This window comes from Anser anser, assembly GCF_964211835.1.
Source record: "Anser anser genome assembly, chromosome: 14".
In the NCBI taxonomy this organism is placed as follows: Eukaryota; Metazoa; Chordata; class Aves; order Anseriformes; family Anatidae; genus Anser; species Anser anser.
In genome coordinates this window covers 624,424-637,883 of record NC_139735.1, presented here as the reverse complement: position 1 = coordinate 637,883, position 13,460 = coordinate 624,424, and the positions used below count along the sequence as shown (strand labels likewise).

The following is a 13,460-nucleotide window of genomic DNA, read 5'->3' as shown; positions in this document are numbered from 1 at the left end:
CTATTATGGGATATTTACAACCAACTTCTCTCCATATGGTACTCAAAAATGATTCTGAAAATAGGCCACAGTTGAAAAGCTGAAAAGGAGGATTTGTGACGTTAACATTTGGGAAAACTACTTTTTTTTTTTTTTTTTTTAAAAAGGAAGCAAAGCCAAATGGCCAGAGGAAAATAATTTTATTAAATTTTATTATATCCACATTTAAAAGAGTAGGGACAAACTTGCATGCCTAATTAGGTTGTTTGGGGTGTGTTTTTTTTTCTTTTTTTAAGAACAAATAAGCATCTTCGTTCGTTACAAATGCTTTCAAAGTCACTCTATGAACTTTCTCACTGTCAGGAATCGAGCCGTGTATGTGCCAGTTTAATGAACTAAATAAACAATTGTGTCACCAATGTCCTTTGTGAGGCCATTCTCAGTAATGTGAACACGTTTCTCATCCAGGTCAATATGGAAGATGGCTTGCTCTAGAATAGGCGTTTTCTCCACTTCTTCTTTGCCAAGGACTGGGACACGGCGGGGTCCAAGTACGGGATCATCAAACCTCATCAGTTTCACTTTAGAGAGATCTGCAATAAAAAGACTCGCTAATTAGGTTACAGGATCTACGCACAAGCTATAGTATCAAATAAGTTAACCAAAACAACACTGAATACTTGGTACTCCTAAGATATCTTCCCCAAGGAAATATATTCTCTCAGGGATACTACTCACATTAAGTTTTAAATCCACTACAAAGATGTCATTCAGTGGTTACAGAGCACATTACTAGCAGAAACGGTATTTGTCTGTTTTATCCCCAAGTCCCAACACCACATTCTGAGCATTACATTTCCCTTATTTGTTTCTGTGACAGCTACAAGTAACTGTAGAGCTACTGTCTTCATTTTCTGAGGAAAGAATTCAGGGATTGTGAGAAAGAGGAAGGTGAGGATTTTTGTAAATACAATTCCATTTTAAAATTCACACCAATAAAAGATTGCTAAGCAGACCAGAAAAATCACTGTGAAGCCTCAGATCTTTTAGTCAAGCCTTCCTCCAAGTACAACCTCCTATCCCTTGTGCACCAACAGAACAGTGACACCTTCTGGAAAAGATGAAAAGCTATAAAGAGTCACTTTTTTTCCATCTTTTCAAAATACTCAGCAGTAGGGTAGTGGACATGCATACACTTCTACTATGCACACAGCACATTTCCCCAAGTGCATATTGCTACACATCATCGTATATTCCTCCCTCTGTGCGCACCATCAATGGGCAGCCGTCTTTGTTAGCTAAACATTAATATAAACACAAGCTGTTAAAAAATAAGGAAAGAAAAGACGTCTCTGCTGTCACAAGCTTTTGGATCAAGTCCATCTTTCCTTTAATGTCCAGCTCTACAGTGATTCAGATTTGTTTGAACCTTAATTTCTGCATTCTTCAACACAAACACAGCTGCTGTTCCTTTAAGAAAGCTATTTTCTTTCATTACACTGGCCAGAAACTTCATGTTTGTTTCAAAGATGTTTGACGGGAAATTTTACCACGTTATTCTGTGTTTTCCTAAAATATCTTTCCAAGGAGTTGGAGAGGCAAGGAATACTAAAATTGTAAACAAGCAGGCTGAAAAACAAACTGTTTATTTCTAAAAGCAACAAAAACGGGTGAGGGGAACATCCTGAAATATTATTACGCATAAAGAAGACCTTTAGACTGTTAAGATACCACAAACATTTAAACTGACCATAGCAGCACTCTTAAGAGGCAGCTTTTATTCCAACTGCAACAATCCAAAAAACAAGAAAGGAGGCTAAGATTTTCTCAGTGCCACACAATGAGACAGTGATGAGATGCTGTTTTCATCATCATCTTGTCATGTCAGTGCCTATCGCCTGAAGAACCTACGTGGCAGTGTAAGACTCGTGTGAGGTTGTTGGACAGAAAACTATTTAGAAAGCAAAGAAGCAAGAGGACACAAAGTACTTATGGCAATCACAGGATTTTCATCAGAAAAGAAGAAAATCCATCCCTATGGAAGTTATTGTGGTGGAATTCAGATCCCTAAACCACAGAACACCAGCCACTCCACAGAACTCTACAAGCACTGAACAGAAACGCTAGCAGCAAAAGCAGCGCACCCAGGTTCTGCCTGGAGACCTTTATCTGAGCCATCGCTGCACCTCTACCAGGACAACTACCTCAGGTAAGCGAGCAGGGGTGATGCTGTCAGACACAATAGCAAATTGTCTCCCCAGCTGCTCTTGCTTGGGTCTCCACTACTGGAAACCAGCTAACATCAGGGAATGGACTACGTAGTGCTACGACAGCTTAAATGCTGCTTAAGGTCGGGCTTCACAGGTGATAAAATGCATGTCTTGATGCTCTCGCAGTGTAGTTCACTGTTGCCCATGGACTGAGTGCTTTCAAAGAAATTCTTCTGATGCTTACTGACTCTTACTACTACATAGTACTGACTCTTACTATACACATCTTACCTTTGATTCCTCTGTCCATCTTCATTAAGCGCCTGATCACCGTCTCTCTATTATCTCCTTGCCTGATTTCAATTTTTGTAGAGAAGTGGCCATTTGATGGTTGAGGGTTCACCAAAAATACAGACACACCAGGCTATAAGAGAGTTGGTAATAACAGTAAAGGCAAAATCTGTGTTTGTGATCAAAGCCTCAGAGGAAACATGCAAATAAAACAAATAAACATAATCTATCAACAAATATTGTGGATGGATAACCTTCATTTAGAAACACTGACTGCCACTGGCAGAATGCAAGCACTCACAGGAATCTTTAAAATATAAGCCACAGTATGCATAATTTTTTAGGACATATTTAGGGAAATCAATGAAATTTTTACTGTTGAAAAGTATTACAGCTAGAAATATTCATATATGATACTACTGCCATAGAGTTTCGCTAATCACACACTACTCACTAATTCTTTCAGGACTCCATTACACTGTGCTGTACGAATAATTTCAAAAGGCTTTATTTTTATGCAACTGAATGCGGTTTATTAGCCCATTATAAACTAACAGATAATCATTGAAAATATTAAAAAACACCTTAGGATTCAGCAAGCTAAGTTTCACATGGAAGTTTAAAGCACCTTAAAAAAAAAGTATAACACTGCCAGAATTTCTAAATAACAGTGGTAAAGTGAGATTCATCTAGTTATCTAGAGAGTGGTAATCGAGGCGCTTGGCTCAAAGAAACAAATGTAAGAGTATGCTGATGCTCAAGTCACTCATTTTTAAAAGTCTCCCAGTCAGCACAATTTAAAGATTTGACCTAAAGAGCCTTGAGGCTAAGATAAAAATACAGGCACATTTACTATTTCCCCTGCCTCCTACACACAGCTACAATTACTTCAGGAAGTGTTTCCTGTCTTGAAGAGGTGTTAGGTTAAGGGCAAAAATTCCTCTTTATATATCTGAACAAACTTTTAAATGGCATACTTGTGGGATTGTTTTAATTTAAGTTTTCAGATTTCCAGTACCTAAATTTCTGATTTTACCTCAGTTCTGAATACAGAAAACGGTTTTCCAGGACAGCATTCTTCTTTTATTTTATCTTCTGCTTCAGAAGCAAACTTCACTTCAATGTGATCCAGCTGTAAGAAAGGGTATGTGTGCGTGTAAATAGGAGTTTAATCATTCTGGAGGGAGCAACAGGAGTTACCAGACCTCCATGCACTCCAGGTCCCCCCTAACATTCTTGGTGGTCCTCTGTTCAACAAGCTGCAATTTCTCATCATCCTTTTTTTAACAATGGGGGTAGGGAATGGGGGAGGATGAGACAGGGGCGAAACACTGACACATTCTCCAAATTTGAGCTCAGCAGGGCTGAGAGGGATGACTTCCCAAATCACATTCTATATAGATAACTCTTTCTAATGTAGGTCAACAAACAGCATGGCTCATTTGCAGTGACAGCACACTCGCATTAAACTTGCATTAAACCTGACAGCCCCATAGTAACCAGTGTCTTTTGTAGCAAACTTGATAGACAGACAGCCAGTTCCCAGCTTATCCAGAAATATGGAGTTATTATGCCCTGGTACAGAACATGACAACTCCTGTTAAACTTTGTAGGATCTGGTAGTCTAATTCTTATGCTTCTGTACATTCTCCTGCATGAAAGTTCCACCATTTAGCAGCACAACTGCTGCTTCCACCAGTTTAGTGGTTTTGTTTGGTTGGTTGGGTTGGTTGTTTGTTTTTGCAAATTTACACATTTTACAACAAAAGTTATTGCTCATTCTTGACTTTGCTCTGATATAGGAGCAATCCAATGAACCCACATTTATTACATATTGCACAGGTGAAAAAAATGAAGTTTAGTAGTTTGTATTTCTGAAACTTCTAACTCTTGAAACAAGCTATTTCTTATAAACCTGCCTGAGCTGTTCCCTCATTCAAGTATTTTGGTTATCATATGAAACTGGCATAAATGCTTCGAGACTGGCCTTTCACAACATAACAGTTTTAAAAACCCTGCCTAGAATCCACTCCTTGAAGAGGGTGAAGTAATCTGCTACAGATAACATGTGCCATTGAAAGAGTCTGAAGATACGAGGCTGTGATCATTCTTACTAGTGATGCCTATGAACATCTCCTCCTCATTTCTTCAGTTGAAAAATATAAGATATTGGTTAGGTCTGAGAAAAATGTCTCTTCGAAAGTGTCACTGGAAAGGCTGGTCCTCCAGCTATCCCAGTGAGAACCAAGCAACAAATATGCCAATACACACTAACCTCTAGGGAATTTGTCAAATAGACAATATTCTCCATGAGCACTGCCCGTTCATCAAATTCCAGTTCCAGATCAAGAACACGTGAACCATTCTTCTCCAGATTTTCCTGTCAAAGGAAAAAACTGGATTAAAACCCTCTGAACACTGCAAGTAAAATAATGCTTCAAAATGGCAAGCAACATACATCAGTCATGAAAAGAACAGGCTTTTAAACATAAGAGCTCTCTGCTGGCACAATATGCTAGCACAGGAGCAACTATTCTCTCATAACAGGGTTTCTTCCTCAGGGAGTTAGTGACACGGATGGGAGGAGTAAGAACAATTATAACACATCTTTAATATAGAATTCAAAAGGTGTTTTATATTCAGTTACTTATAATCTGTATTTAATGTGCAGGTTGAGAATTCTCCAAGTCAGTCAGCATTTCAGTGCTATTTCACAGCAGGAAATTTAGTCATGACCTAGTTTAAAACAAAGAATGAGCATACAACAACTGGACATGTTCACAACAGTTGTAAAACAAGTTCTCTGCAGGGAAATAACAATCACTGTATATGTTAACATAAAGGTAACTTAGTACAGAAAACCAAAAACAAATCACAAGATCCAAAGTATTAAAGGCAATATAAAAAACACCTTAAAAAAAACCGAACTTCATCTTTGGAATTTAACCTGTCCCTTTCTCACTTTCATATGCTGAGCCAGATGTCTCTTTAGAAGCTCTGCTCCATCAGACTTACCCTGGCAGTAGTTTCCTCGTCAGTTTAATGTACGAGATTCCCTAAATTAACAATGAATTTCTTCCCTTTGTAAACATAGGGGAAGCTTTGGGATTTAAGCCTTCTTTTGAAGAAATAGGAAGCAAAAGCAAAAATGCTTCTTGTACATTGAAACTGCTGAATAATCAGTTTCACAGAACAATATTCTGGTCGAAGGAATTTGAGTTCAGAAGTTTCTATGTATTTATATGCAATCGCTTACTGATCATCTTTTAAAGGGCAAGGATCAATTATTGGGTAAGCCTCAGCATGCCGACCCATTCCCTGCATGCAACAGAATCATTAACTATTGCCAGATGAACACTAGCAAAAACCAGGCGTGCTTCAGACCTAAACTTACTTGTATGATTGAAAGCTTGTCTGATCTGTTTAAACTGTACTAGCTGATCTAATAAAATAGTACCTTTTTAAAAACTTCACTTATACAGACAGCTTCATAGCTGCTTTGCGCTTTCTATTCCTCTAAGAGTTTTTGAGCTATCACAAAACAGAATTAGAATGACATTAGACAAAGGGCAAGAGAATGCTTTAAAACAGCATTTATATGACAAACATAAGGTTAAGAAGTAGAAGACATTAATAAATACGTTTTTTAAAAGCCACTTCTTAATTGGTGTAAAAATGTTACTTTTTCCCTTAAACTTTATGATTTTTCCATTACTAGTCCCTTCCAACATCTACAAATCACATCTAGAGTCAAAAAGATTTTAAAACTGCACACAGTATTAGAGGTATGTCCTCACCAGTGTGAACAGAAGGTAAGGATCAAGTCCCACAACCTGCTGGCAATACTTTGCCCACTGCAGCCCAGGACACCATTAACCTTTTTCTATACAAGTGTCCCTCTATCACATACCTTAATCATGGCAACAAAAGGCATAACCTTCTTCATATACTTCTTCAGCTCTGGCAAGTTGTTAAGCTCACTGGCGATTACTTTATTATCTGGCAGTTGACCTCCACTGACCTAAATGTTAATGAATATACATTAAAAAGAATAGGCATCATTTAAAAAATAAATACTTGCCCTTTAATATCATATACCCTCCACACTTTCCCAAAATACCAGCAAACACTATCATTGATTTCCACACAATCATTTTCTCATCCTTTTAAAACATTTTAGAAGTAAGACTAAAATGTTGACCAAAACCACTTATCTACTGCCATTCAAGCAACTCAGTATTATTGTTTTCTTCACTCTTGCCTTTGACTATATATTAAGGTACCTGAATGATATACTAAAATACATTTTAAATCCACATTTAATTCTTGCCTCAAGCAGATTTTCATGCAGTGGTTTTCCCAAATTGTTTGTACTTTGCATTCACAGTTCAGATATTTGCCAACGCTCCAAGTCAGTGCATCAGACTGAACAGCAGAATTCAATACTGATACAAGAAAGGCTATAGAATTCCCCAAACTTAACACTCTAAAGACAAGTTTCACTTGAGGAACACTGGTTTAACTCAATATTGCACGTTGAGAGAGTCATAACTCTCATCTATCAGCTACAACACTGATTGTTTAAGCTGAAAAAGACGATGGTTCATCAGCATGCCAAAAACCATTCCCACCAGTTTCCACATTAGAAGCAGACTCTTCTGCTTTCACAGAAGCTAATTTCTTCTGCTTATGACATATATTGCATTTCAACATATTCCTTGCAACATCAGTGAACGGCATACACCTACTTAGAGATCACAAAATGCTTCTAAGCCCTCTTGCATAGTAATATTAATCTCTTAGTCAACAACATTTCCTCAGAAATACTCCCGGGAAAGAGAATATTTCAAAAGTTTATCAATTTAAAAATGAAAAATAACAAAACATGGGCCAGTTTTCACTCAAAAATTGTCAAAAGGAACAAGGTCATACTGTCAAATCAGTGGTATTCCTCAGAACATCTTCATTAAGCATTGAAAACTACTAGACAGATATAAAAGCACAAAGGAAATTAAAACTGTCTCACTTTATATTTAAGTAATTTGGTAGCAAGTTACAGCTTGTAAGTTTCTTTAGAGACAGAAAATAAGAGTACAAAAAAGCAGGTAAGCAGCCCAAAGAAACAAGAGCAGTCACCTGGTAGTGCTTGCGCAGAACTGATAAGGTGGTGTGCTGCCAAGGCGGGTAGTTCTTTGCCACGTAGATGGTACAGTGAGAAGGCTTCTGGGAAGGTTCTTTAGTACTTTTCTAAGGGAACAATAGGGAAAAAAAAGTAACATCAGGAGGGAGTTCTGACGCAATCCAGAATTACTGAGTATGAAGACTTAAGGATGACTTAGTACACTTCACCTTTCCTTTCACAGGTGCCATGAAGCTCTTGAGACGAAGTCTGAGCTCATGAGCTGCTTCCATGAGGTACTGAGAAGAGCGAATTAGTATCTCATCCACAGGACCTGCTATTGGCCAGGAGGCTTTCATGATGGAATCAGGCTTTGAAGAAAGGAAGAAATTAAATGCACTGAGATAAGAATACATTAGTGTCTGGTATTTTCTCAAACCATTATAACTTGAGTGGAAACTGGTTTACACAGTTTGAACCTCAATGAGCACCCACCGATAACTCAGTTGTAAAGGAATAAGTATACAGCCAACAAGCGCTAATTTGCAAGTATGTTAAAGACTACATATACAAGCACACCTGCCATAGAACTACATAACTTCACATACAACATTTATTTCTCCAGTTTACCTGCCAACACAAGTTCAAAAGCTAATTTTCATGCATAAATGTAGAAATGTTTCATTATTTGGATTAATTTTAGATCACCTCTCAGTGAGAAGATAGTCAAAGTGACTTGTATGAAAGTTACATATATCATTACAGTAACCACGAATACACAGATTAATTCAATATGCTTGTTGTGATATGGATGATGACCTATTATGGCAATTCATACACTAATATAGGACAGATGTTTCTTTTACCTGCATATGAATGGCATCCACAAGTCTGATACTAGCCTTACTAAAAATCAGTGAAAGCTTAGCTCTGAATGACAAACCAGAACTGAAACATACACTATTAGTACCTTTCCCAGCAGCGACCAGATGTGTTCACATAAGTGGGGACAAATGGGAGCCAAGAGCAGAGTCTGAACTTCAATGAACTGAAACACCAGCTCTCTGTGCATTCCTTCTATCGCCAGCTCACGATATTTATCTTTTGCTGCCTGAAATAAAGCCAATTTAACCACTATTAATATGTTAAAATAACGTTACATAAGTTAAAACAACCATTGATATGTTAAAACAACCATTGTTAACACATTAATTGACAAGGAGAAACATTTGAAAGAAGAAAAAAAACAATTCTTTGCTCTAACATACCTTTAGAATGTAACAAGTTTAGAACTCAATAATATATTATTAAAATATATTATTGAAAGAATTACATTCTTAAGCCTGCAAGTGTAAATCTGTCAGTTGACCATTGTACAATAGCATGGTACTTTAAAAAAAAAAGTGTTTTTTTGAACAAACATAACATACAAAAATATGCACAACTGCGTATCAGGTACTAACATTTTCAATAACTTGCAAAGATACTAAAAAGTAGTAAGAAAAAGGTAATGAATATGGTCTATCCTTATGCATACAGTACAGCCTATTTAATCACGCTCCTGAATAACATAAAGGAACCACATAAAGGAGTCTCTGTAATTATGTGAAGTGGCATGGTTCAGCAGACACTCTGGAGACATAGTTTATAGAGTATATCAAAAAGCATTCTACTTCCAAACAATTCTGTTGATTATCATCTGTATTTCTTATACAGAGTTCCTTATTACAAAGGAGCAAAAAGGAAACACTCTTCTCAACAGCATCTTTTTTTAAAGAGCTTTTTGCTCATATTAGATATCAAAACTATTTGCAGCATCACAGGTGCCCTCCTCTAGACTTTTGCAAAATGCCACAAAAAGACGTTTATAATTTAAGGCTACTGAAGCAGTCTTTTTTTCCTTATATAATTTGGATTCCAATTCAGTGGTACAATTAAGGATCAGAGACATTAGGATCAAAAGAAATCCACGCAAAAGTAATAAATGGCAAGTATTAGTTTTCTACACCTGAAAAGAGATCACCTACCTGAAACTCAAAGAAGCCAGTTTTTAGTGCTTCCTTAAACATCATCTTCTCATAATTTTGATCTGTCTTCATTATGCCTGCATTCATTTCACTAGGGAAGAAAGTGAAATCATCAATATTGTCCACTTCACTTAACAGCAACACTGTAAAACAACACTATCAATGTCAGTAGTGTGACACAATCATTATTCTGAAAGTGAATCAAAAATGTGTTTTGCTTTATGGAATTCATTAACTTGTAGAAAGAAAAGAAAAAAAAAAACTACAAAGATGATCCTAGCAAGATTTAAAAAAAAAGGACCAAACTACATTAGCCTTTGTAGAGTACCTGGCAAAGACTCTGTCATTGAAGGTGTCAGCAGGACCGCTTCTTAGACTGTCTCTGTTTGCAATCATCTCCTTTACCCACTCCACCCACGTGTAGAGACGAAGAATACCAGCATCAGCCATGGCTTCCACAAAGTTGGCATCTTCAACAGTGTCTCCAGCATCAGCCAAGGCTAAACGCATGCCTGAAAGAAACCACAATAGCTAACATGGCTGGCATGCAATTAGCTGGTAGATAGGGATGTAGGAGGCAAGGGACTCAAAGTCAATTACTAGAGATATCTCAAAAGATGCCCTTTACCCATGATGGGTAAAAGATGCCCTTTACCCACTGCCGTCCTTATAAAGAGGAAGAAGATCAGACAGACACCAAGAGAGTAGTACAAACACTGTTCAAAAACCATGAGGATGCAAGGAAGAGCATGGCATACATTTATGCACACACAATAGCATTTGTCTGATGTTTTGACCCCCAGTGAGAACAGGTTTTCACCCATCCTAGGCACCTTCTAGAAAGCCTCAGCACTGGAAGTTTTGGATTTAAACAGGTGTTGTCTTAACACTCATCCCAGTTTTCTAAATAAAGTTCAGCTTTTCAAGCAAAACCAGCTGGTAAGTGGTAGATTTACTGCAATTAAATACTCCAATATATCCACTGCTCCTTCCAGAGCAAAACATTAATGATGCCAAAATGACTAAAATTGAAAAACAGAAACAGGTCAAAACATACTTACCATCTGCAGAAAACTTGTCAACAGCTTGAGTTAGCGTAAGAAAGTTACCTGTAGATTTAGACATCTAAAAGAAACAGAAAAACCTTGTTTTTCTCCTACATTCATTTTGCTGTTGGATAAGCAAGACAGACAACAAGAATTTGGGGAAACCACTGAGAAAGTATTTTCTCATGAATCACAGCAAAAGCAGTTTGGTAAAACTGAACAATGTCTCATAGTAAAGACAGACTAAATTTTGCAGGTACTGATCCAATTCCTGAAATTTCTTGAGACTTGAACAAATTGTTACTACTAAGGTCTGCATATACCACAACTGCATGGAAATAGTAGCTGCTTTCTGTCTCATTTGGGTTCCACCCTAGAATTCATCAGACTTCGGAAAATGGGATAACTGGTACCAAAATTAAATCCCCAAAGTTACCTGTATTAAATTTCTGAAATCAAAATAATACTTTGCAATTGACATTTTCAGCTTATCCTGCATCAATTTTTGAGGCAGAGCCTTGGTGGTTTTTTTTTGTTGTTTGTTTTGTCTTGTCTTGTTTTGTTTTTGTTTCAATTAGACAGTCTCCAAGGTCAAATTCTAAGGTTTAGGCACTTTTAAATTCAATAAAGTTCAATTTCAGAACTTGTTGGAATTACAAAGTTAGTCATACAAACTTTTTCTTCTTATACCTACTCCAAGCCTTAACAAAGCAAAAATGCAGTCCAAAAAAAAGCATTCTACATTCTAAATTATCCTAAAACTTAATAAAAATCCACTGAAATCTTCACTAAACTGATGAAGCAATACAAGAACTAACAGGAAAAGGAGTTAAGACAGTATTGGAGGAAAGGCATGTCTTTATCTCCAGTGAATGAAAAACTTAAGGGCACCAAAGAAGGAACTGAAGTTTTCACAATTTCTTCCTCTTAATTTCCTAGATAGATTTTTTTCAATCTGGCTACCAAGTGCCTATTTTGACAGCTACATACACAAAACCTCACTATACCTTTTCAGAATTGAGAAGGAGATGTCCATTTGCTCTCACAGCTACTGGCCACTTTTCTCTGTTTGAAGACAAGATGCAAAGTGTATAATTAAGTAGAAATATTCCTTTTAAAAGAGAAAATAAACATTTTATGTTCCTGTTTGGGATGAATAATTTAAATGAAATCTTCAAAAAGTATCTGGAGAGGTGGCTTTAAAAAAAAATCCAGGAGTGTCTTTGAAGATGAAAAGAACTGTAATATAAGGGCTAGGGCTTACCATTGCTGACATGCAAAGCAGGGAGCACTGCACCGACAATTACACTTCATTTACCTTACCTCCCTCCCTTCAGCTATATTTAATTTAAAAGACTGTGATTAGCACTGCTCAACAGCACTGGATAGAGCTACAGAGTCTTCTGTTGGGCAAACCCACATATCTCGACCAGTGGAGGAGGCAGATTCATTCTCCATGATCATTGTTACTATACATGAGAAAACAACTTTTCCTATATACAGTTTTATACAACTTTTAACTAGCGGTTCAAGGCAATACAAACAGTCTATTCATGCTTAGGAACTACATCTTTCTAAAAGTCCCGTGTGATTGGCAAAAATTCTCAGCCTGTACTATACAGTCCACTGCAGTATATATATATATATATATATATACACACACACACACACAGTTTCAACGGTCCGTGAGAAGTAATTAAGAAAACATTGATAATAAATTCACTTCAATCTCAGTGCAAGAATATGATTCAACATCAGAAAATCCATAGAAAGAGATATTTACAGAATACATTTGACTTTTATAAAGGAGGTCGATGAAGGCTACACTAAAAATTAATTCTTTACTTTTATACATTTTCTTTCTAATGTGGCTGTTTAACTGTGAGCTTTTCGTGCCTCCATAGACAGACAAAACAAATGAAAAATAGTGGCAAACATCAGAGGTTCCTGCACCAGCTGTATATGGATTTAGCTCTAGACGTTGCTACTGTATATTCTTCTCTGCTTCTCAAAGATAGAAAAAGCCTTAAAGATACAGCAATGCTGTTTTAAAATGTTTTTTCCATGTACCCTCTAAAGAAGTACCAAGAAAAGGTACTGTTTAGTTAGAACATGCAAATCCTTAGGCTTGTTCTAGAGCTATGATTTAAACTGCCAAATCGATTGCTCCATGAAAGAATTCCAGCGTTTAGAACAGGGTTTCAACAAGCTAAAAGTCATATTATGCAGTTAAATTTCAGTTTTGCTTTAGCCAGTATTTTAGAATCCGTACATAAAAAACCTTGTATCTTAAAATCTTTAAAGAATTCTAGGGAAATAAAAAGGAAAAACAAGGGTAAAAAACCTTCAATTTCAATATCTTCTAGTATAGACAATGGTAAAAACACTGATATAAAGAATAAGTTTTTAAGCTAATCCTGAATGTTAGGTAGTCAAAAAAATTAGCAAAACCATCAAAACTAAAAACTCTCCAGCTTTATCTCCTGCACACCTGTGTTTTGCATTAGTTCCGAACTTACCTTTGATCTGACCACATAGCCACATGATTATAGAGGTAGTATGAGAGATGATTTGGAATGAGATCTTTGCCAGAGACTCTGAGATCCACAGGATACCAAAATTCAAACTCCTCCTTTAGCTTGTCCAACTTCTCTTTCGGAATATCTGTTTTAGGAAATGGAGCTGCCTTGAAGAAGATGTAATCCCAAACTTCTTTGCTCATTTGATGTGCCCTGCACAGAATTACTGACATCTCAATCTGAGATTAAAAACTCCTCTTACAAGCCAC

At 36.8% G+C, this 13,460-nt stretch overlaps 1 protein-coding gene across 3 annotated transcripts in view; it reads right to left on the bottom strand.

Annotated features, from left to right (window-relative positions):
* Positions 1–162: 162 nt before the first annotated feature.
* The window catches only part of LARS1 (leucyl-tRNA synthetase 1), a 30,126-nt gene continuing 16,828 nt past the window's right edge, over positions 163–13,460 (bottom strand). For all 3 annotated transcript variants that reach the window (XM_083798047.1, XM_083798046.1, XM_083798048.1), the window contains 13 exons: positions 13,192–13,404; positions 11,680–11,737; positions 10,688–10,751; positions 9,955–10,138; positions 9,627–9,717; positions 8,570–8,710; positions 7,830–7,970; positions 7,617–7,727; positions 6,391–6,501; positions 4,756–4,860; positions 3,517–3,612; positions 2,481–2,613; positions 163–572 (listed from right to left, as the gene is read on the bottom strand). In XM_083798047.1, the coding sequence (XP_083654173.1) occupies positions 367–572; positions 2,481–2,613; positions 3,517–3,612; positions 4,756–4,860; positions 6,391–6,501; positions 7,617–7,727; positions 7,830–7,970; positions 8,570–8,710; positions 9,627–9,717; positions 9,955–10,138; positions 10,688–10,751; positions 11,680–11,737; positions 13,192–13,404 (1,654 nt within the window). In that variant the 3' untranslated portion in view covers positions 163–366. The remainder of the gene's footprint in view (positions 573–2,480; positions 2,614–3,516; positions 3,613–4,755; positions 4,861–6,390; positions 6,502–7,616; positions 7,728–7,829; positions 7,971–8,569; positions 8,711–9,626; positions 9,718–9,954; positions 10,139–10,687; positions 10,752–11,679; positions 11,738–13,191; positions 13,405–13,460) is intronic.